A 23,854-nucleotide genomic window follows, 5' to 3' on the forward strand; every position below is an offset into this window, starting at 1 on the left:
CAACGTCGCAGGGGGACATATTTACTCATTTGTGAATATCTGTAAAACTGTCGCACTCAGGGTAGAGTTAATAGTAGAGGGAACTACATTGCGTGCCACACTAAAGTAGGTAAAAATTTATCGGGTCGGGACGCCCCGAGGGTAGAGAAGGGTGCAATGTTGCGAATATGGAATTTGGCCTCCATATCCGCTTGTAAATATTCCCCTATTTCCCCAATACTCCCCAACTATCCCCAATCCCCCATTCCCTAGTCCCATTGTCTGTAAACAACACTCTGTAGAACCGACCTTCCCCTTTTTCCCCCATTAAATGTCGTGCCCAGGTCCACCGCATCTCACGTAGACAACTTTCGGACATCTTGCTAGTTATTCTTAGTCTATGTCAGTTAAGGACTCCTTTCCATTAATTCTGACTCTTCGTTGCACCAGAATGTGATTATATGGCACCAGTAGTGAGTTTAGGACCTTCCCATACCTCCTTCCATCTTCTTCCCCAAACAACAACAACAACAACAACTACAGCTACAACAACAACTACAACCACGGCGCGCGGGGGGAGTGTGCGTCCTCCCACCAGCTCGGTTAGCCGCCATGACCATGCGCTCCACGGGGTTACCACGAAGGGGCTCCCTGTCAGCCCCTCGTCAAGGGTGGAGCCGGTAACCCCCCCGCACGCACCCAATGAGAAGCAACGAGCCGATTCCATCTGGGGCGGAGCTAACGAGCCGAGGGCGTGTCACTCCCCGCCGGATATACGCGGCCACGTACCGGACGTGACGTGAGATGCGCCCCGAGCTTGAGAAGACAAGAGAGCCACCTCCGAGCGCTGAGAGACCTCCTGCATCTTTTGGGCCGCGCTATCCTGTCCCTGAGCACAAGGTGCACCTTGTGCTGGCCATCGAATACCCGCTTTCCTTGCCATCAATCCCCGTGTGAGTCAGCCTTTTGTCCCGTTTATCTGTCGTCTGTTGGGGTTAATATAAGTGTGTCTAAGTGCCTGTCTTTCTATGATGTCCCTCTTGTAGTTGTAATCTAACCTTCCGAACGAATATAACCTCCTCCGGGGGTCTTGAGAACCGTATCCCTGGTGTCGTGTCCTTTGAATCCCAGCCGTGTGTCCTTTTCCTTCATTGACCTAGCGTAGCGCGATTAGTCAACGTTCGGGTATAATCGGGTAACTTGTGCAGACGTGGTCATACCAAACCGCTCGGTAAATAACATCTAAGCCGCGTCTGTAACAATATTCTAAAGATTACGTGTTTAGATTTTGGAGTCAAAGGTCAAATCTGTAATAGGTCTATAACTTCAGAACAGTTAAAGTGATCTAATTCAAACTTGGTACAGGTATGTATAATATTGTAAAGATGAAGTGATTTGATTTTGGGGTCAAAGGTCAGAGGTCAAATCTGTAATAGGTCTATAACTTGAGAACGGTTGAAGTGATCCAATTCAAACTTGGTACAGGTTTGTGTAATGTTGTAACGATTAAGTGATTAGATTCTGGAGTCATAGGTCAAATGTCAAAGTCTGTAATAAGTCTATAACTCGAGAATGGCTGAAGTGATCCAATTCAAATTTGGTACAGGTAAGTATGATGATGTAAAGATTAACTGATTAGATTTTGGGTTGAAGAGGTCATAGGTTTAAGGTCAACGTCTGTAATAGGTCTATAACTTGAGAATGGCTAAAGGGATCTAATTCAAATTTGGTACAGGTATGTATAATGATGCAAGGGTTAAGTGATTATATTTTGGGGGTCCTGAGGTCAAAGGCCAAAGATCAGAGGTCATGTCAGGTAAAAATGTGAGAACTTGTGAAGAGCTGAAGTGATTTAAATTAAAACCTGGTACAGCTATGTATAATGATGTAAACATAAACTGATTAAATTTTGGGGTCAATAGGTCAAAGGTCATGTCAGGTCAGGTAAAAAATATGCTAACTTGGGCATAGCTGAATTGATTAAAATCAAACTTGATACAAGTATTATGATGATGTAATAATGTGGGTGGAGGCATATCAGTCGACGTCGTTATGTCAAAGAGTGCCATTCTATTTCATACTTGCTTTCATGATGCATAACCGGTACAGCATTTGGATAATTGTGCTTAAATTTACTTGAAGCTATTGCATGTTCTCCAACTTTGTTGTTATCAAACTTAACAAGAATACAAGCTATTCTTCCAAAATTGTTTTGGATAACAGCTTCTACTTTACCCATGGCACCGTTAATCAAACCATCTGATGTGTTTACATCGATTGTCATCATCACTCTGGCACCAACGCATTGGTTGATGTGGACGGATTATGACAAAACTAAGTGGATGAGTTGGTTAGGTGACGAGAACAAGCCGATTAGATTCTGCTTCAGGTCGGAATCTAGACTCAGCCCATCAGTGGGATACAAAACGTAACTGTTCAGCCTGGCAGAGGTTTGCGCTCTACCGAGTGCCATTGTAGTTTCGTCTATTTTTCACAGGTAAAGTTTAATGAGTTGATCTTTTGTACCATTCTATTTCTATGTAGCAGTCTGATAACCGCCATATTTGATTAACCGGCAGGGACAAAGTGCCATGGATGCCGGATAAAACAGCTTTTACTGTACTTGGAAAGCCTGGTGTTGGCTTAACAGTTGAGGTGGCTGGTTTAACATTTTAGGGTCTTGAGTTTGAACCCTTGTCATGTTGTTGAAATAACACCAGGTGGGTTGATTCAGCCTGTCATCCATTCAGTGTCAGCAAAATGAGTACCAGCTTACTGATGACAGAACCAACAGATGTGCCAACAACGGCACAACCCAACTGCGTTTTCAGAAATATAATGCAACCAGCAGCAATAGGCTGCATACAAAACAACAAATGTACTTGGACATGAGGGCACATACAATCCTATGCTGACTGTACATGAAAAAAAAACTTTACTCTGGACGTGCCCCTTCAGATGCATGTTGTACGTTCGAGTTTCAAGGTTCCAAAGCAAATATCACTAGCAGATCAATCAAACAAACCATCGACAAAACCCCCTCCATTCAATCACAACGTACCTCAAAACAACCATGTCCAATCACAAGCCACCTCAAACCCCCTCCACCCAATCACAAGCAACTTTACCTTCAAGATCTCCAACAAGATAAATGGATGCAGCACAAGATGGTAATGATTTTGGAGGTCTCTGCGAGTGATTCCAGGCCGGGTCATGATGTGGTACATCAGTGATTCCAACAATCCCTTACACACGGGCAGGTTAAGAGTCCCATCCACAATGCGCCAAGGCCGGGGGATGTAGCTCGTTTGGCTGGTGAGGAACAAAGCAAGCCAGACAAGGAAAGAACTTTCATTCCTGGAGTTTGGTCAAACAAAGAATGTAATTACTGACTTCCAGCACCGGAGACTTTCCATGTGAATGATGAAATCTGCAGCTCTGCTCATTTCCACCTCGCTGGAGCTGAGTTTTCCTAACTAAATCTGTCCTGTTGTTATGTGTGTTATACATTAATTTGTTGCTGAATCGTCCCATTGCAATATTTCATGTTAACTTGTTTGTTGCTTTGGATAGAAAGTTTGCTTCAGAATATCAGAACTGGGTGTGTTCCCTGAGTGCTACACTTCGGTTTCCTCAACTTTATCCTATCCTGTTTCGTATTTCATTTATTTCCTTATATCTTGAAGAAAAAAAATAATCAGCTTTTCCAACAGAAAATGTACAAAGTAGAATTTTATTTAGTTCACATGGAAAAATGATACTGTTACGTTTATGGGGGGTAGGCAATGAAACACCTTAGTCCAGGTAGAAGTGTATAGAGTACCATGCTCCGTATGTCTCAATGAAGAAGAAGAACCACCATGTACCGTAAGTTGGGAATCCGTTAGACCGGATGTTGTGCAAGTGTATAATTGTCCCCATGACGAGGGGTGGGGTGATGGTAATTAGTTAGGGATTAAGGGTAATTAATCCCCTGTATGCAAAGTGCCTCTGTAATCTTTTCCTGTGTTCCTTATGACACTGCAGTGCACACACATAGCCAAGCCAAGCCAAGCAATCATGCATTAAAACAGTAAATAAAAACCAACTGGAACAGGACATTGAACAATAACGCTGGCGCTGCCACCTCCCACATCACAATATTAAGCAGGCAGGTCCGTGAAGCCACGCTCCAAAGAGCAGTGATTGGTCCGGTATTGTTGAGCAATGAGAGGGACCCGCTGAGAGGAGCAGGCATGGGGATCGTCGGATGACGTCAGAACCTTGAGAATAAATGAATTGAGTCCCGACATTTTGTCCTCTTGCGTGGGTACAGTCATTACGAGCAGACACCGTTTATACGCTCTTGCATTGGGACATTGGTGCCGTGCAGTCACAGGTATCTCTTGGGTCCTGGCTTTGGTGACGAACGGCCGCATATACATCTCTCTCGGCATCTGGATTTCATCATGAACAGTCGTGTCCCGACATTTTGTCTCGTGGTCCCTGGCTTTCATCGGTTCGAGTGACCGCAATGTCCTTTCCTTGGCTTGCCGGTGCCGACTGGGCGTCGTCTGGGTGCTTTGTGGAGCAGATGGCGAGTGGATGGACACAGCCTGCTCGCTTCGCAGCTGGAGGAGCGAACTGTGCACTAAGGCCTGTCCCCGCAAACGGACTTCGCGCCAGGGCGTGCGTTTCCCGCGTAGGGACGAGGGACCTTCGACGGCCCCGGACGGTCACGGACGCCAGGTGGAGTGCAGGCAAACGCACCTCACAAACACGTCACATTATTTTCACCTTTATTTTTACCCTCTCCAGAGGAGACGGTATTACATTTGAGTCTGTTTGTTTGTCTGTTTGTTTGTTTGTTTCTCTGTTTGTCCGCACCGAATAAATAAGATTTTATCTGCAACAGTTGGTCCGATTGACAGGAAATTTTCACCATAGGTGCAACTACACCTGCAGAAGTTTTAATGATAATTATGACGTCATAGCTCACGTGGTTCGGCCGCCATCTTGGAAAAATCGAAAAACTTTGCACCTCTATATCTTGGAAGGCGACAAAGAGAAAAAATTGAGACGTGGCTCATTGTAAAGAACTCTCCATGGGGAATAAAATATGTTAATGATAATGTCATAGGTGCCTCCATTATGACGTCATAATTCGACAAGTACAAAACTTCATCCGATCAAGATGAAATTTCTTGAGCATAATCTAGGAATAAATTAGCTTGGGGAAAAAAAAAATGATGACGGAATCGGTCACGTGGTTCGGCCGCCATCTTTTTTTTTTTCTTTTTTTTTTGTATACAAGATCGAGGCTCGTGAAAGAGCTAACATTAATCACACAAAAAGACAAACTGACACACAAAACACAAAAAACAAGGGGAGCGGCAGACAAGATGGGGAGAGAGGGGGAAGGACACAAAAGAGAGGGGGAAGAGGGGGAAGGACACAAACACAACATTTGAGAGCAGGGACATCGGGAGGACTTGGGGGGAGGTGGGACAGGAATAAAACATATGAACACTGCAAGGACTCTGGGGTGAATTACCGGTGGTAGAAAAGATCAAGGTTTTCGATGGGGGAAGATAAGAGATGGTGGTGAACAGCTGTTTTAAAGACCTGGAGGGAGGAGTGGGATTGAAGGGAGTGGGGGAGTTTGTTCCAGAGGCGGGAGAAAAGGGGATTGAAAGAGTGAAGGTGAGCAGAGAGCCTAGACTTTGGCAGTTTAACCATAAGAGGGTTGCAGGCAGATCTTGTGTGACCTGAAGGAATATTGGGGGGACAGAGCACAGAGAGAGCTGGGGGAGCAAGGCCGGAGAGGAGTCGGTAGAAGACAGAAAGACCACCAACCTGCCTGTGGTGAGTGAGTGAAAGGCCCTCGGTGTTGACTACATCGCAGGAGATTCCAATGATTCTGAAAGCTTTGGCCTCAACAGCGTGAAGCCGAGCAAGGTGTGAGGCAGGAGCACCAGCCCAGAGGGGGGAACAGTATTCCATTGAGCTGTGGATGAAAGCCTTGTATGTGGTGAGGAGCTCAGGTGTGCCAAGGAAGGACTTCGCACGACGGAGGATGCCCAGTCGGCGACTGGCTTTGGAGGCCAGCTTGGAAATGTGGTTTTCCCAAGAAAGATCATGGCAGATAGTGAGACCCAAAAGCTTGAGCGACAGAACTTCTTGGAGAGGATTGTTGAGAAAGTAGATGGGAGGGTTGTCCAGTCGGTCCTTTCGGAGAGACATTGTAAGAGTGTGAGATTTGTCAGGATTGAAAGACATGTTCCACTTGTTTGACCAGTCTGTGATTTTGTCCAGGTCTGCAGAGAGTGAGGAGGCTGCAGACTGCCGATCTGAGGGATGAGGAATGGAGCGACAGAGAGTAGAGTCGTCAGCAAAGAGATAGAGAGGATTTTCAAGAGAGTCAGAGAGATCATTGATGAAGACCAGAAAAAGCACAGGGCCCAGAACACTACCTTGGGGAACTCCAGTCTGAACAGGAAGAGGAGATGAGAGAAACCCATTCAGGGCCACACGTTGACTACGACCAGAGAGGAAGTCCGCCAGCCATGCGTGGAGATTTCCATGGATACCAAAGGAGGAGAGTTTGGTGAGCAGAGCAGGGTGCCAGACCGTATCGAAGGCACGTGAAATGTCAAGGGAGACAGCTCTAATTTCCTGTTTGGCGTTGAGGACCTCCATCCATTGTTGAGAAAGCAGAAGCAGCATGTCCAGAGTAGAGTGACCAGGTCTGAAACCAAATTGATGATCAGAGATCAAGCCATTGGAGAAGAGGAAAGATTTAATATCTGAAGCAATGATGGATTCCATGACTTTGCTGATAATTGGGAGAAGGCTGATTGGTCTGTAGTTGCTGGGATCTGTTTTTGCACCTTTTTTGTGCAAAGCGGTGATGTTGGCTGATTTCCAAGCAGATGGCAGATGACCTTGAGCAAAAGAGAGGGTGAAGAGAACAGAAAGAGGGAGTGAAAGAGCAGAAGAACATGATTTTAGGACCCGTGGGCTGATGCCGTCAGGACCAGTTGCAGAATCAGAGTCGAGGGTTGACAGAAACTTTTCCACCTTGTCAGGAGGAAAGGACACAGAGTCCAGGAGCAGCTGGGTACGACTGGGTACGGTGGGTACAGAGAGGGATGGGTTTGGGACACAAGATTTAGAGGCAAACACAGAGTTGAGGCATTCAGCTTTTTCACGTGCGGAGTCAGCCGTTAAGCCGTTTGAGGTGAGGGAGGGGATGGAGGGGGAACAAACACCAGAAACAGATTTGACCAGACGCCACCAGGATTTGGAAGAGGGAGACAGATAAGAGAGTTCGGTCTTGAGAATGGTGAGATATTGTTTCCTGGCTCTCCTGAGGGTGGACACACACTTGTTTCGGGCTTTGTGAAAGGAAATGAGATTTCCTTCCGTTGGATTTGCTTTCCAGGAGACGAAAGCAAGTTGTTTCAGGGCAACAGCCTCACCACAAGATTCCGTGTACCATGGACGGGAGGAAGGGTATGACAACTGAAGACGAGATGGGATAAATCTGTGCATGAGAGAGAGCAATTTACTTTGAAAGAATTCCCAGGATGAGTTGATGTCAGAGGCGGTAGAGATGGGAGACCAGTCCAGATGATTGATGGCTGCTTGAAGACCGTGCCAGTTGGCCTGAGTGAAATGCCAGACTCGTCGACGCTGAGGAGGCTCTCTGAGAATGGTCAGAGAGATGTCCACTTTGACAAGCACATGATCAGATGAGCCGATTGGAGCAGAAGAAGAGCAGCAGACATTTTCAGGGAAGTTTGTCATAACCAAATCCAGAAGAGAAGATGCTCCGTTGACTGAGATCCGGGTCGGGAAATTGACAGATTGTGTCAGTCCCAGTGAGTCGCAGAAGTCCTTTGCTGAAGAGCCATGGCTGGTGAGAGAGGTACCCACACCCAGCCAACTGGCATGGTGACAATTGAAATCACCACATATGAGGAAGAGAGAGTTGGGATGGGTAGATAGAAGTTGGTCTATATTATCAGACAGTGAGATGTAGATGGAGTCATCGCTGTTTGGTGGACGGTACAACACACATATGAACAAAAGGTGGGAGCGAAGGGGAAGCCGTAGCCAAAGGTATTCCTGGGGGTGAGGTGGAGAGAGGGCAGTGGAGGGCGAGTGAGGAAGAGAGTTTTTTATAAAGATAGCAACCCCACCTCCAGGACGAGGCTCAGGTCTATCATACCGGAGGAGGGAGTAACCTGGGAGAGATACCAAGGCATCAGAGACATCATGAAAGAGGAAAGTTTCTGTTAAGCAGATCACATCTGGTTTGTCAGAAGCAACCTGTATGGAGAGGTCAGTCAAGTTTGAGCGAAGGCCCCGGATGTTTGAGGTCCATACCGTTAATGAAGAGGAAGGGGGAGCATCGGTTCCAGAACAGGGGGGGGGGGGGAGGGGTAGGGTAAGATGTGGAAGAGGAGGAAGAGGTAGGGAGAGCTGTTGAAGGTGTGTCAGAGATTTCAGAATAGCTTGGAGAAAGGGAAGAATGGGGCGGACAAAAGGTTTGATGGAGAATGGGCGAGGCACAGTGAGGTGTTATTTGAGGAGGGGGAAGAGCGAGGCAGAAGGTTTGGGGAGATGAAGGTGAAAGTTGGAAGGGGGAAGAAGCAGGGAGGATGCTTTGAGGAGGAGGGGTGAGAGGGGAGTCGAGGAGGGGAGGAGCGAGGGAGAGTCTCGGAGGGGAGGGGTGTGGGGGGAAGTTTAGGAGGGAGGGGAGGGAAGGTGCAAGGGGGGAGATTTGAAAGGGATGGGTGATGGGGAGGATTTGGAGGGGAGGGGTGAGATTGGATTTTGAAAAGTGTACGATTCATGGGAAACGAACATTTTTTGCAAAATGAGTTTGAGACCTTCGAGTCAAAAATACGTTTGAGGACACTGGAGGAGGGGTGGAGTTCTGGATAGTTTAGGGAATGTAGAAAGGAGGAACTGTAAGAGATGGTATTATATATTTTTTTTGGAATGAATAGATTTGGTGAGCAAGACGAAAGCATCCTTTTGTAGGAAAAGAAGAAAAGGGTGTTATAATATATGAGAGAAAATAGTTGTTCAGGGGAGAGATTATACATTTCTAACCGCGTGATCGCGAACGAAGAACGAACGAACAAAAAGAACAACAAATAAACGAATAAGACCTGGGAAGGAAATATTTTTTTGGGGTTTTTTTTGTTTTTTTTTGTGAGTAGAGATATTAAACAAGGAGGTACGGGGTGAACGACTGGGACGAAACAGAGAACGAAAATAATTTCAGCGCATTCGACGAATCGCTGAGAGAAAAACAAAACCACAAGGTCGGAGACGGTACGGTAGTCTACGCCTACGAGTACTAGGCCGCAGAATACTCGATACCATTCACCGACGATTGTGTATACATGTACGAAAAATTAGCACCGAAAATTTTCCAAAAGATACACTATAGGTACACACACCGAAAGATAGATACAGTCTCGACAAAAACACGATTGTGAAAGATCACTTAGCTTCGAGAGCGTGAGCGCATGGAGCAGCTTCGAAAAGACGTGACCTCGCCGTGATCTCGCGAGATCTCAACCACTTTTTGTTTTAACACAAAAGCCTTAACAACCACTGAAAATACATCCTGGCGAGAGTTTGCAAACTCTGATTGCTGTTTTTCTTGTTCCCCTTGTGTTGTATACGAGTCCGTCTGGAGGGTCCCTCGATTAGGAATTTTAGTTTGCCATGCATTCTTTTGTTACCGGCATTTCTTTCAATAAAGCCGGTATTTGTACATTTTAATTCTGTGTCGGTTTGCATCGATTAACAGGGTCGAAGACGTCCAGTAGGGTCTGTGAAGGTAAGAGCTTTGCTGCCCCCCACTGCCCTCCCCAGCGGGTATAAAGAAGGTCCGCCATCATTGACAAAGCGCCTCGGAGTGTAAAGCCCAATCGGCTTTCCGTCCCGAGGGGTGTTCATCCTGGGAACGCGACAATACGTGCTGTGCAACACCACAAATCGCTCTGAATCTAAATCCTAACGAGAGCGTTTCATATTCCCTCGTGGACCAGAGGTTGTAGGGAATGGAATGCGGGGCCGATAATTATTAGCATACTCATCGTCATATGCCATCTGTTTACCGAGTCATAAATCCCAGATTACAATCAAATCGGTCAGGGTTTAACAAACGGTCATGAATCTCCAGATAGCCCTGAGCAAAGAAAGGTTTTTACATTGAGGTGCAAGCTGAGAGAAAAAAGGGTTCAACAAAAGGATCATAAATCTCCAGATATCCCTGAGCAAATAAAGGTTTTTACAATGAGGTGCAAGCTGAGAGACACAGATCTGCAAATGTAACCAGGATCAGAACAATGGAGCTCGTAAACAAACTTTGAGAATTAATGAATTCCATTCCTCCGGCACGACACCGTTCGGTGCCATGAGTTTAAATATATTTAAATATATATTTAGATTTATTTTATATATTTAAACTTACAATTTTAACTTGTTGTACGTTTCATAACAAAACACTATTCTTAAAATATACCACAGTGACTCGGCGCGCTCCACGCGCCTCACCACACGTCGTTTCAGAAGGATAGCCATCTTTGACAATTTCGGTGTATTTTGGGTCTTCATGGTGTTTTGGGTCTTCAGGGCCATTTTGGGTCTTTTTTTTTTTTTTTTTTTTGTATACAAGATCGAGGCTCGTGAAAGAGCGAACATTAATCACACAGAAAGACAAACAGACACACAAAACAAATAACATCGGGAGCGGTAGACAAGATGGGGAGAGAGGGGGAAGGACACAAACACAACATTTGAGAGCAGGGACCGAGAGACATGGAGACATGGAGAGAACTGTGGGAGGGAGAGGGCTTTGGGGGGAAGGCATGGGAAGGGGGGGGGGGGGGTGGGAGAGGTATAAAACATATGGACACTGCCAAGACTTCCAGGAAAGAAGTTGGAATTTCAAACAAGGTGGATCTGGGGTGAATTAGTGGGGGTAGAAAAGATCAAGGTTTTGGATGGGGGAAGATAAGAGATGGTGGTGAACAGCTGTTTTGAAGACCTGGAGGGAGGAGTGTGATTGAAGTGAGTGTGGGAGTTTGTTCCAGAGGCGGGAGAAAAGAGGAATGAAAGAGTGAAGGTGAGCAGAGAGCCGAGATTTCGGCAGTTTAACCATCAGAGGGTGGCTGGCAGATCTTGTGCGACCTGTAGGAATATTTGGGGGACAGAGCACAGAGAGAGCTGGGGGAGCAAGGCCGGAGAGGAGTCGGTAGAAGACAGAAAGACCACCTACCTGCCTGCGGTGAGTGAGTGAAAGGCCCTCAGAGATAGCTTCATCGCGGGAGATTCCAATGATTCTGAAAGCTTTGGATTCAACAGCGTGAAGCCGAGCCAGGTGTGAGGCAGGAGCACCAGCCCATAGGGGAGAACAGTATTCCATTGAGCTGCGGATGAAAGCCTTGTATGTGGTGAGGAGCTCAGGTGTGCCTAGGAAGGACTTCGCACGACGGAGGATGCCCAGTCGGCGACTGGCTTTGGAGGCCAGCTTGGAAATGTGGTTTTCCCAAGAAAGATCATGGCAGATGGTGAGACCCAAAAGCTTGAGCGACAGAACTTCTTGGAGAGGATTGTTGAGAAAGTAGATGGGAGGGTTGTCCAGTCGATCTTTTCGGAGAGACATAGTAAGAGTGTGAGATTTGTCAGGATTGAAAGACATGTTCCACATGTTTGACCAGTCTGTGATTTTGTCCAGGTCTTCAGAGAGTGAGGAGGCTGCAGACTGCCGATCTGAGGGAAGAGGAATGGAGCGGCAGAGAGTGGAGTCATCAGCAAAGAGATACAGAGGATTTTCCAGAGAGTCGGAGAGATCATTGATAAAGACCAGAAAAAGCACAGGGCCCAGCACACTGCCTTGGGGAACTCCAGCCTGAACGGGAAGGGGAGATGAGAGAAATCCATTCAGGGCCACACGTTGACTACGACTAGAGAGGAAGTCCGCCAGCCATGCGTGGAGATTTCCATGGATACCATAGGAGGAGAGTTTGGTGAGCAGAGCTGGGTGCCAGACCGTATCGAAGGCACGTGATATGTCAAGGGAGACAGCTCTGATTTCCTGTTTGGCATTGAGGACCTCCATCCATTGTTGAGACAGCAGAAGCAGCATGTCCAGAGTAGAGTGACCTGGTCTGAAACCAAATTGATGATCAGAGATCAAGCCATTGGAGAAGAGGAAAGATTTCATATCCGAAGCAATGATGGATTCCATGACTTTGCTGATAATTGGGAGCAGGCTGATTGGTCTGTAGTTGCAAGGATCTGTTTTTGCACCTTTTTTGTGTAAAGCGGTAATGTTTGCTGATTTCCAGGATGCTGGCAGATGACCTTGAGCAAAAGATAGGGTGAAAAGAACAGAGAGAGGGTGAGATAGAGCGGCAGAGCAGGATTTTAGGACCCGTGGGCTAATGCCATCTGGTCCAGTTGCAGAATCAGAGTCGAGGTTTGACAAAAACTCCACCTTGTCAGGAGAGAAGGTCACAGAGTCCAGGAGCAGTTTGGTTCGACTGGGAAAGGTGGGAACAGAGAGAGATGGGTTTGGGACTAAGGATTTTGAGGCAAACACAGAGTTGAGGCATTCGGCTTTGTCACGTGCGATGTCAACTGTGTGGCAATTTGAGGTAAGGGAGGGGATGGAGGGGGAACAAACACCAGAAACGGATTTGACCAGACGCCACCAGGATTTGGAGGAAGGAGACAGGTTTGAGAGTTCATTCTTGAGTGAGGAGAGATAGTGCTTCCTGGCACTCCTGAGGGTAGACACACACTTGTTCCAAGCTTGGTGGAAGGAACTGAGATTTCCTTCAGTTGGATTAGCCTTCCAAGAGGCAAAGGCAAGTTGTTTCAGGGCAACTGCCTCACCACAAGATTCAGTGTACCATGGACGGGAGGAAGGGTAAGACAACTGAAGGCGAGATGGGATAAATCTGTGCATGAGAGAGATCAGTTTGCTTTGGAAGAATTCCCAGGAAGAATTGATGTCAGAGGCAGTGGAGATGGGAGACCAATCCAGACGATTGATGGCTGCTTGAAGACCGTCCCAGTCGGCCTGAGTGAAATGCCAGACTCGTCGACGCTGAGGAGGCTCTCTGAGAATGGCCAGAGAGATGTCCACTTTGACAAGCACATGATCAGAAGAACCGATTGGAGCAGAAGAAGAGCAGCAGACATTAGCAGGGAAGTTAGTCATAACCAAGTCTAGAAGAGAAGATACTCCATTGGCTGAGATCCGGGTCGGGAAATTGACAGATTGTGTCAATCCCAGTGAGTCACAGAAGTCCTTTGCTGAGGTGCCATGACTGGTGAGAGAGGAACCCACACCCAACCAGGTGGCATGATGACAATTGAAGTCACCACATATGAGGAAGAGAGAGTTGGGATGAGTGGATAGAAGTTGGTCCATGTTGTCAGACAGTGAAATGTAGATGGAGTCATCACTGTTTGGGGGACGGTACAGAACACATATGAACAAAAGGTGGGAGCGGAGAGGAAGCCGTAGCCAGAGGTACTCCTGGGGGTGAGGAGGAGAGAGGGCAGTGCAAGGAGAGTGAGGAAGAGAGTTTTTGATAAAGATAGCCACCCCACCACCAGGCCGAGGCTCAGGTCTATCATACCGGAGGAGGGAGTAACCAGGAAGAGATATTAAGGAATCAGAGACATCTTGAAGGAGGAAAGTCTCTGTTAAGCAGATCAAGTCTGGATTGTCAGAAGCAACCTGTATGGAGAGATCAGTCAGGTTTGAGCGAAGGCCCCGGATGTTTGAGGTCCATACCGTTAATGAAGAGAGAGGGGGAGCATCGGGTACAGGACAGGGGAGGGGAGGAGTAGGGTAAGATGAAGGATGAGAGGGGGAGGTAGGGAGAGCAGTTGTTAGTGTGTCAGCGATTGCAGAAGAGTTCCAAGAAAGGGAAGGATGAGGAGGATGAAAGGTTTGAAGGTGAAGGGATGAGGCACAGTGAGGGGTTGTTTGAGGGGGGGCAGAGGAAAGAAGAAGGTTGGGGGGGGTGGAGGTATGAGATAGAAGGGAGACGAAGTGGGGAGGAGGCAGCTTTGAGGAGGAGGGGAGAGGAGGGAGAATTGGAGAGGAATGGTATGGGGGGAGATTTGAATGGGAGGGGTTGGGGGGGAGTTTTGAAGGGGAGGAGTGAGGGGGGAGTTTAGGAGGGGAAGGGCAAGGGGGGAGTTCAGGAGTGGAAGGGCAAGGGGGGAGTTCAGGAGTGGAGGGGTAGGGGGGAAGTTTAAGAGTGGCGGGGCAAGGGGGGAGTTTAGGAGTGTAGGTGCAAGGGGAGGGATTTGGATGGGAGGGGCAAGAGGGGAGTTTAGAAAGTGGATGATTAATGAAAGACGAACATTGAAAACAAATTGGGTTTGTTGTGATTTTCAAGTTAGCAATCCGGTTCAGAATGATGGAGGAGGGATGGAATGAATGTGAATTTAGACCATGTAGTGAGGGAGACGTATAAGATATTGAATTTCTTTTTTTTGAGGTGGAATGAGTTGGAGAGGAAATTGAGAAAAGCCTTTTAAATAGGAAGAAAAACAGAGTGTTGTAAAATACCACTGAGTAAAACACTGAAGGGGAAAGGTTATACATATTTAAATAATATTTAAACAGAACCGTGAACAATCTTATGTGCACAAAAATACCAACGGGGGGAGAGCCGAGAGGGACCACCACGAGTCACGTGAAGGGCAAACGGTGGATGGCAAGGAGTTCAGGGTCTTTTGGATTTTCTGGGCCTTTCAGGATATTTTGGGTCTTTGTGGTGTTTTGGGTCTTAAGGGTCTTTTGTTTCCCCTCGGTATTTAAAGGTCTTTGGCATATTTTGGTTCTTCGGGGCCTTTTGGATCTTCAGGGTGTTTTGGATCTTCAGGGTGTTTTGGATCTTCAGGGTGTTTTGGGTCTTTGGGGTCTTTTGGGTCTTTGGGGTATTTAAGGATATTTTGGGTCGAAAGGGACTTTGGGGTCTTCAGGGTGTTTTGGGTCTTCAGGGTGTTTTGGGTCTAAAGGGGTATTTTGGGTCTAAAGGGGTATTTTGGGTCTAAAGGGGTATTTTGGGTCTAAAGGGGTATTTTGGGTCTAAAGGGGTGTTTTGGGTCTTCGGGGTCTTTTGGCTATTTGGGGTCTTTTGGCTATTTAGGGTCATTTGAGTCTGTGGGTCTTTTGGATCCTCTGGGCCTTTGGGGTGTTTTGGGTCTTCAGGGGCTTTTGGGTTTTAATGGCCTTTTGGTTTCTCTGAGTCTTGAAGAATCTTTTGGGTCTTCGGGATGTTTTGGGTCTTTGGGGCCATTTGGGTCTTTGGAGTCTTCGGGATGTTTTGGGTCTTTGGGGCCATTTGGGTCTTCAGGGTCGTTTGGGTCTTTGGGGTATTTTGGGTCTTCGGGGCCATTTGGGTATTCTGGATCCTCAGGGCCTTCAAGGGTATTTTGGGTCTTCAGGGTCTTTTGGGTCTTTTGGGTGTTTTGGATCTTCAGGGTCTTTTAGGGTATTTTGGGTCTCCATGGGTATTGGGGATTTAAAGGGTCGTCAATGGTCTGAGGGGTCTCAGCAGTCTCAATGTAATTAAGAGTTAACGGACTTTGTTTTTGGTGTTAATTTATGGTTTTGGTTTTGGGTTAATTTAATGTTAAGGCGAAGAAGAAGAAGACGTTTTGGTCGCAAAAAAAACAAACAAACAAACAAACATATACGTTTGCTCTATTAAAATAAGATATGTGTATGTTTGAAGGAAAAATGTAACATGATGAATGAATACTTTGTTTCTAATAAGATTATTTTAAATCATATTCTGTCAAATAGATTTTAGTATGTAATATACAGTCACGTGAAAAAGTAAGTACACCCCATGTAAAGTTTTGACTTTTTCAACATATTTCAACATACAGCTATTTGATCTTCATTTCAACAATATTGATAGATAAAGGTGATATAATGTAACAAATATCATGAAACATTTACATTTTGTAGTCCATTGTATAATTTAAATAAACATAAATGCAAATTTCGCATGTGGAAAAAGTAAGTACACCCTTGGCTCTAATAGGTGGTATTGCCCCCTTTGGCAGAAACAACCTCAAGTAGGCGTTTCTTATAACTGCCTACCAGTCTCTGACATCGACTGGGAGAAATTTTTGCCCACTCCTCCATGAAGAATTATTTCAGCTGTGCGATGTTTGAGGGGTTTCTTGCATGCACAGCTCATTTCAAATCCCCCCACAACATCTCGATGGGATTTAGATCCGGGCTTTGACTTGACCATTCCAGAACCCTCCATTTCTTTCTTTTCAGCCATTCCTTGGAGGATTTACTGGTATGTTTAGGGTCATTGTCATGTTGCAAGGTCCACCTTCGGTTGAGCTTCAACTTCCCGACAGATGGCCTCACATTATCCTCAAGCACCCTCTGGTACAATGAAGAATTCATAGTGGATTCTACGATGGTGAGCTGCCCAGGCCCTGATGCAGCAAAGCTGCCCCAAACCATAATATTTCCACCACCATGCTTTTCAGTTAGTATCAGGTTCTTGTGGTCAAATGTTGTCTTTGGTTTTCACCAAACATGTCTTCTGGTACTGTGGCCAAATAGCTCTACCTTTGACTCATCTGTCCAGAGCACATTGTTCCAGAAGTGCTGGTCTTTGCCGAGGTGTTCATTGGCAAACTTTAGTCTTGCCCTGATGTTCTTTCTGAACAGCAAAGGTTTCCCCCTAGCACACCTCCCATGGAGATCAAATTTGTGCAGCTTCTTTCTAATGGTAGACTCGTGCACTTTGATATCAACAGTGGCAAGAGCTACCTGTTGATCCCGTGATGACATTCTGGGGCTCTTAGAGACTTTTTTCAGCATCTTGTGGTCTGCTCTCGGGCTGAACTTGCTGGGGCGGCCTGGCCTGAACAAGTTGGCAGTTGTTTGGAATCTTCTAAACTTGTAGATGATCTTCCGGACAGTCGAATGATTGATTTCAAATTGGTTGGAGATCTTTTTAAATCCCTTCCCAGACTCGTAGGCATCTATAACCTTCTTTCTGAAGGCCTCAGAGAGCTCTTTTGATCTCGGCATGGTGACGCCGCACACTTCAAACACAAAGAGCAAACCAAACTAAATGTCTGAGGTTTAAATAAGACAGGTTCCTCCAAGATCCTCTCTAACGATGTTCTAATCATTTGCACCTGAGCTGGTGCACCTGATTCTAATTTTAGGTATTTGAAGTAGTGATAAATGTAGGGGTGTACTTACTTTTTCCACATGCGAAATTTGCATGAATGTTTATCTAAATTATACAATGGACTACAAAATGTAAATGTTTCATGATATTTGTTATATTATATCACCTTTATCTATCAATATTGTTGAAATGAAGATCAAATAGCTGTATGTTGAAATATGTTGAAAAAGTCAAAACTTTACATGGGGTGTACTTACTTTTTCATGTGATTGTATATGATGTCACTTCGGTTATACAAACTTTTTCAGTAAAACTACATTCTTTAAACACCGATATATTTTTATTCTGATGTATCATATTTGATTACAGAGCCAAGGTGGTACCGACAGTTACATGAAAGATTGCACTCGGTGGTTTGCCATTGTCTTCTGAGAAGTAGTTCATAAGGAATTTGAATTTTGCCATAGTGCCGCCGATGATTCACCGACTCAATGCGAAGGACACCATGGGATGTTTCACATCCGCCAACTAATGCTGGCCAAGCTGGACATTTGCACATTCTCTTCGTTTAAAAAAGGCGGAACAAAACAAACAAATAAAGAACATTATATTTCACCCCAAAACGATTCTCAGTTTTATTGAATTTCCTTTTGCTTCTGTTTCAACATTCCCCACAATACCTCTTCTGTCCAAACGGAATCTATATTAAATAGAAATGCTTCTGCCAAAAAAATAAAAGAATTGAGAATGCATTTCAACTCCTGATCCCGGTGTGTACCCTGGTTTAGAATAGGTACACCATATCCCTGCGTGTCGTAGGAAGCGACTAAGAGGGTTGGTGTCAGGAAGGGCATCCGGCCATAAAAACATTGCCTCAAAAAGAGAACCATGACAATTACACCTACATATGGGCAGGGTGCAGCCTGAAGTGGAGATCGGTTTCTGAGGTTTGGGACATGGAATGTAGGGACAATGACAGGGAGATCAGGAGAAGTGGTGGAAGTATTGATCAGAAGAAGAGTGGACATATGTTGTTTGCAAGAGACGAGATTGAAGGGAAGTGGTGTGAGAATGGTGAGGGCAGGCAGGGACAGAAATACAAGTTTGTGTGGCAAGGGTGCCCGGAGGGCACGAATGGTGTTGGTGTCCTGTTTTCTGAGGAGTTTGTAGACAGTGTGGTGAGTGTGACTAGAGTGAGTGATAGGTTGATGATGGTGAAAATGATGATTGGAAAGCTCTTGGTGAACGTCATCTCGGGATATGCTCCGCAGGTTGGTCGAAGCAATGAAGAGAAGGACAAGTTCTGGTGTGCGATAGAGAAGCTGATGGAAAACGTGAAAGATGAAGAAGTTGTTGTGGTGGGAGGAGACCTGAATGGACATGTGGGAAGGAGTATGGATGGTTTTGAGGGAGTACATGGGGGGTTACGGATATGGTGTGAGAAATGGAGAAGGTGAAAGGATTTTGGAGTTTGCTGATGGAGCTGATTTGTTGATTTGTAATACTCAGTTCCAGAAAGAGGATAATAAGCTTGTAACGTACACGTCAGGTGGGTCGACGACAACCGTTGACTACCTGATCTTGCGTAGGCGAGATAGGGGGCACCTCCGGGACACAAACGTGATCCCGGGGGAGGAGGCTGTTTCACAGCACCACTTGGTTGTCTGCGACATAAGGGTGAAAGGTGCGAGGAGAGCTCGACGGGTGAAGTACCAACCAAGAATGAAGGTGTGGAGGTTGAAAGAGGTGACAGTAAGGGAGGCATTAAAAGAGTGGCTGAGTAGGGTAGAGGATGATGTGGTTGAGCTTGAAAGTGGTTGGATGTCAATGAAAGATAGTCTGTTGGGAGCCGTTGGTGAGGTATGTGGATGGACAAAAGGACCACCGAGGCACTCGGAAACATGGTGGTGGTATGATGAAGTTGCAAAGAGGATTGATGAGAAGAGGAAGAGGTTCAAGGAGTGGCAGAAGGCGAAGGGTATGGGAGCAGAAAAAGCAGAGCATGAAAGTTATAAGGTAGCCAAGAAGGCTGCAAAGGAGGAGGTAGCAAAGGCGCAGGAGGCATGCAGGAAAATGTTCGGAGAACGCTTGGATTCGGAAGAGGGTCAGAGAGCGGTATTCGGGATTGCAAAACAGATAGTGAAAGAGAGGTGTGATGTGATGGGGGTGAGTTGCTTGAAGGATGAAGTGGGACAAATCGTTGTGGACCCAGATGGAATAAAAGGAAGATGGAAAAGATATATGGAAATGCTGTTGAACATAGAGAATGAATGGGATGACAACATAGAGAGTAACCCAGTTTTAGGACCGGCAGAGAAGAAAACTGAGAAGGAAGTTGAGGAAGCGACAAAAGCAATGAAGAGTAGAAAAGCGGGAGGGCCGAAGGGAGTTGTGGGAGATATGTTGAAGGCAGCAGGAAGTTGGGGTGTGAAGAGAATGACAGAGATCTGTAATCTGGTGGTGAAAGACGGCCGCATTCCAGTGGATTGGGAACTGAGTACCCTCGTCCCTCTATACAAGGGGAAAGGTGACCCGCTGGAGTGTGACTCGTACCGAGCGATAAAGTTATTGGAGCATGGAATGAGGGTATTGGAAAGGATGTTGGAGAGGAGGATAAGGAAGAAGGTGAAGATCGACGAAATGCAGTTTGGATTTATGCCAGGAAGAGGAACGACAGACACGCTCTTTATTGTGAGGCAGTTGCAGGAGAAGTACATGGAGAAGAGAAAGAAGTTGTTTCTTGGGATTGTTGATCTGGAGAAAGCATTCGATAGGGTTCCACGCGAAGTATTGACATGGGCATTGAGGAAGTTAGGAGTGGAGGAATGGTTGATCAGAGTAGTAATGGCAATGTACAAAAGAGCACGCACGGCTGCAAGGACGAAAGACAGGAACAGTGGTGAGTTTGAGGTGAAGGTGGGAGTGCATCAGGGGTCCATACTAAGTCCACTACTATTTGTAGCTGTGATGGAGGTGCTGGCTGAGAACGTAAAGGAGGGTTTATCGTGGGAGTTGTTGTATGCAGATGATCTGGTGTTGATTGCAGAAAGTATGGATGGACTGAAGGAAAAGATGAACAAGTGGAAGGAATGTATGGAGACAAAAGGTCTGAAGGTGAATATCGGAAAGACGAAGGTGATGGCAAGTGGTAAAGCATGTGGTGAGGTGGAAAGAACTGGGAAGTGGCCATGTGCTGTGTGCAGGAAGGGTGTCGGAGTGAACTCCATTCAATGTACAATATGCGCTGAGTGGGTTCATCAAAAATGTAGTGGTCTGAGAGGGTCATTAACCAGTGTGGCATCTACATTCAAATGTAAGGTGTGCAGAGAGGGAGCTGGAGTTGGAGGAAATGTTTAGTTGGATCTTGGAGACGGGCGTGAAGCTGGAAGGTGTGAAAACATTTTGCGACCTCGGAGACATGCTGAATGGAGAAGGTGGATCAGACTCGACAACGATTGCGAGAGTGAGATGTGCATGGAAGAAGTTTCGGGAACTGAGTGGCGTGCTGGTGAGGAGGGGAGTGTCGTTGAAGCTGAAGGGAAAGGTGTATGCTGCATGTGTGAGAAGTGTTATGATTTATGGGAGCGAGACATGGGGAATGAAAGTCGAGCAACAATGAAGGCTGTAAAGGGTGGAAATGCGAATGGTTCGGTGGATGTGCAGAGTATCAATGAGAGAACAACAACAACAACATGCATTTTAAGGCCATTTTCCCTGCTAGAGCGGGGGTTAGCCTTGTGGTCCCCATGACAATCTTCTCCATTTTGCCCTATTTTCTGCATCTCTGCTTGTTAACCCCCTTGCCCGCATTTCTTCTTCCACCATCTTTCGCCAAGTCTTTCTCGGTCTTCCCCGTCCTCGACTTCCTTCCACATTCATTTCCATCACTCTTCTCAACTAGTCACTTTCATCCTTCCTCAACACATGACCAAACCATCTCAACCTGTTCCTCTTCACAGCATCAATCACAGGTTCTATTCCCATCATCTTTCACAATTCATCATTTGTCTTCCTCTCTCTCAACGATACTCCGCATGTCCACCGAACCATTCACATTTCCACCCTTTCCAGCCTTCGTTGCTGCTCTACGTTCATTACCCATGTCTCGCTCCCATAAATCATAACACTTCTCACACATGCAGCAATGCAGCATACACCTTTCCCTTCAGTTTCAACGACACTCCCCTCCTCATCAGCACGCCACTCAGTTCCCGAAACTTCTTCCATGCACATCTCACTCTAGCAACCGTTGCCGAGTCTGATCCACCTTCTCCATTCAGCATGTCTCCGAGGTAGCAAAATGTTTTCACACCGTCCAGCTTCACGCCATCTCCAAGATCCAACTCAGCATTTCCTCCATCTGCAGCTCCCTCTGTGCACACCTTACATTTGAATGTAGCATCTCTTACAGCTACAGTGCCTCTTTCATTCATTCCCTAAACTCTCCAGAACTCCACCCATCCTTCAGCGTCCTCAAACGTATTTTTGACTCGAAGGTCGCATGAAACTCATTTTGCAAGAAATGTTCGTTTCCCATTAATCGTACATTTTTCAAAATCCAATCTCACCCCTCCCCTCCAAATCTTCCCCATCACCCATCCCTTTCAAATCTTCCCCCTCCCCTCCAAATCTTCCCCATCACCCATCCCTTTCAATTCTTCCCCCTTGCCCCTCCCCTCCAAATCTTCCCCATCACCCATCCCTTCCAAATCTTCCCCCTTGCCCCTCCCCTCCAAATCTTCCCCATCAACCATCCCTTTCAGATCTCCCCCCTTGCCCCTTCCCTCCTAAACTCCCCCCACACCCCTCCCCTCTGAGACCCTCCCTCACTCCTCCCCTCCAAGACTCCCCTCTCACCCCTCCTCGTCAAAGCGTCCTCCCCGCTTCTTCCCCCTTCCAACTCTCACCTTCATCTCCCTCAACCTTCTGCCTCACTCTTCCCCCTCCTCAAACAACACCTCACTGCGCCTCACCCAATCACCATCAAACCTTTTGCCCGCCCAATTCTTCCCTTTCTCCAAGCTGCTCTGAAATCTCTGACACACCTTCAACAGCTCTCCCTACCTCTTCCTCCTCTTCCACATCATACCCTACCGCTCCCCCCCCCCCCCCCCTGTTCTGTATCCGATGCTCCCCCTTCCTCTTCTTTAACAGTATGGACCTCAAACATCCGGGGCCTTCGCTCAAACTTGACTGATCTCTCCATACAGGTTGCTTCTGACAAACCAGACGTGATCTGCTCAACAGAAACTTTCCTCCTTCATGATGTCTATGATTCCTTGGTATCTCTCCCAGGTTACTCCCTCCTCCGGTATGATAGACCTGAGCCTCGTCCTGGAGGGGGGGGGGGGGGGGGGGGTTGCTATCTTTATAAAAAAACTCTCTTCCTCACTCGCCCTGCACTGCCCTCTCTCCACCTCACCCCCAGGAATACCTTTGGCTACGGCTTCCCCTTCGCTCCCACCTTTTGTTCATGTGTGTGTTGTACCGTCCACCAAACAGTGATGACTCCATCTCCATCTCGCTGTCTGATAACATGGACCAACTTCTATCTGCCCATCCCAACTCTCTCTTCCTCATATGTGGTGATTTCAATTGTCACCATGCCAGTTGGCTGGGTGTGGGTACCTCTCTCACCAGCCATGGCTCTTCAGCAAAGGACCTCTGTGACTCACTGGGACTGACACAATCTGTCAATTTCCCGACCAGGATCTCAATCAACGGAGCATCTTCTCTTCTGGACTTGGTTTTGACTAACTTCTCTGAAAATGTCTGCTGCTCTTCTTCTGCTCCAATCGGCTCATCTGATCATGTGCTTGTTAAAGTGGACATCTCTCTGACCATTCTCAGAGAGCCTCCTCAGCGTCGACGAGTCTGGCATTTCACTCAGGCCAACTGACATGGTCTTCAAGCAGCCATCAATCATCTGGACTGGTCTCCCATCTCTACTGCCTCTGACATCAACTCATCCTGGGAATTCTTCCAAAGTAAACTGCTCTCTCTCATGCACAGATTTATCCCATCTCATCTTCAGTTGTCATACCCTTCCTCCCGTCCATGGTACACGGAATCTTGTGGTGAGGCTATTGCCCAGAAACAACTTGCTTTCGTCTCCTGGAAATCAAATCCAACGGAAGGAAATCTCATTTCCTTTCACAAAGCCCGAAACAAGTGTGTGTCCACCCTCAGGAGAGCCAGGAAACAATATCTCTCCGTTCTCAGAACAGAACTCTCTTATCTGTCTCCCTCTTCCAAATCCTGGTGGCGTCTGGTCAAATCTGTTTCTGGTGTTTGTTCCCCCTCCATCCCCTCCCTCACCTCAAATGGCCACACGGCTGACTCCGCGCGTGAAAAAGCTGAATGCCTCAACTCTGTGTTTGCCTCTAAATCTTGTGTCCCAAACCCATCCCTCTCTGTACCCACCGTACCCAGTCGTACCCAGCTGCTCCTGGACTCTGTGTCCTTTCCTCCTGACAAGGTGGAAAAGTTTAGGTCAACCCTCTACTCTGATTCTGCAACTGGACCTGACGGCATCAGCCCACGGGTCCTAAAATCTTGTTCTTCCGCTCTTTCACTCCCTCTCTCTGTTCTCTTCACACTCTCTTTTGCTCAAGGACATCTGCCATCTGCTTGGAAATCTGCCAACATCACCGCTTTGCACAAAA

The 23,854-nt window shown here is 46.7% G+C and overlaps 1 protein-coding gene across 7 annotated transcripts in view; it reads right to left on the reverse strand.

Annotated features, from left to right (window-relative positions):
- The window catches only part of LOC137412947 (general transcription factor 3C polypeptide 1), a 322,675-nt gene that overhangs the window by 25,129 nt on the left and 273,692 nt on the right, over positions 1 to 23,854 (reverse strand). For 6 of the 7 annotated variants that reach the window (XM_078766833.1, XM_078766836.1, XM_078766832.1 and 3 more), the window contains one exon: positions 3,108 to 3,291. The exons of the other annotated variant lie outside the window; for it this stretch is intronic. In XM_078766833.1, the coding sequence (XP_078622959.1) occupies positions 3,108 to 3,291 (184 nt within the window). The remainder of the gene's footprint in view (positions 1 to 3,107; positions 3,292 to 23,854) is intronic. 7 annotated transcript variants of the gene reach the window in all.

This window comes from Myxine glutinosa, chromosome 12 (genome assembly GCF_964187855.1).
Source record: "Myxine glutinosa chromosome 12, kmMyxGlut1.1, whole genome shotgun sequence".
In the NCBI taxonomy this organism is placed as follows: Eukaryota; Metazoa; Chordata; class Myxini; order Myxiniformes; family Myxinidae; genus Myxine; species Myxine glutinosa.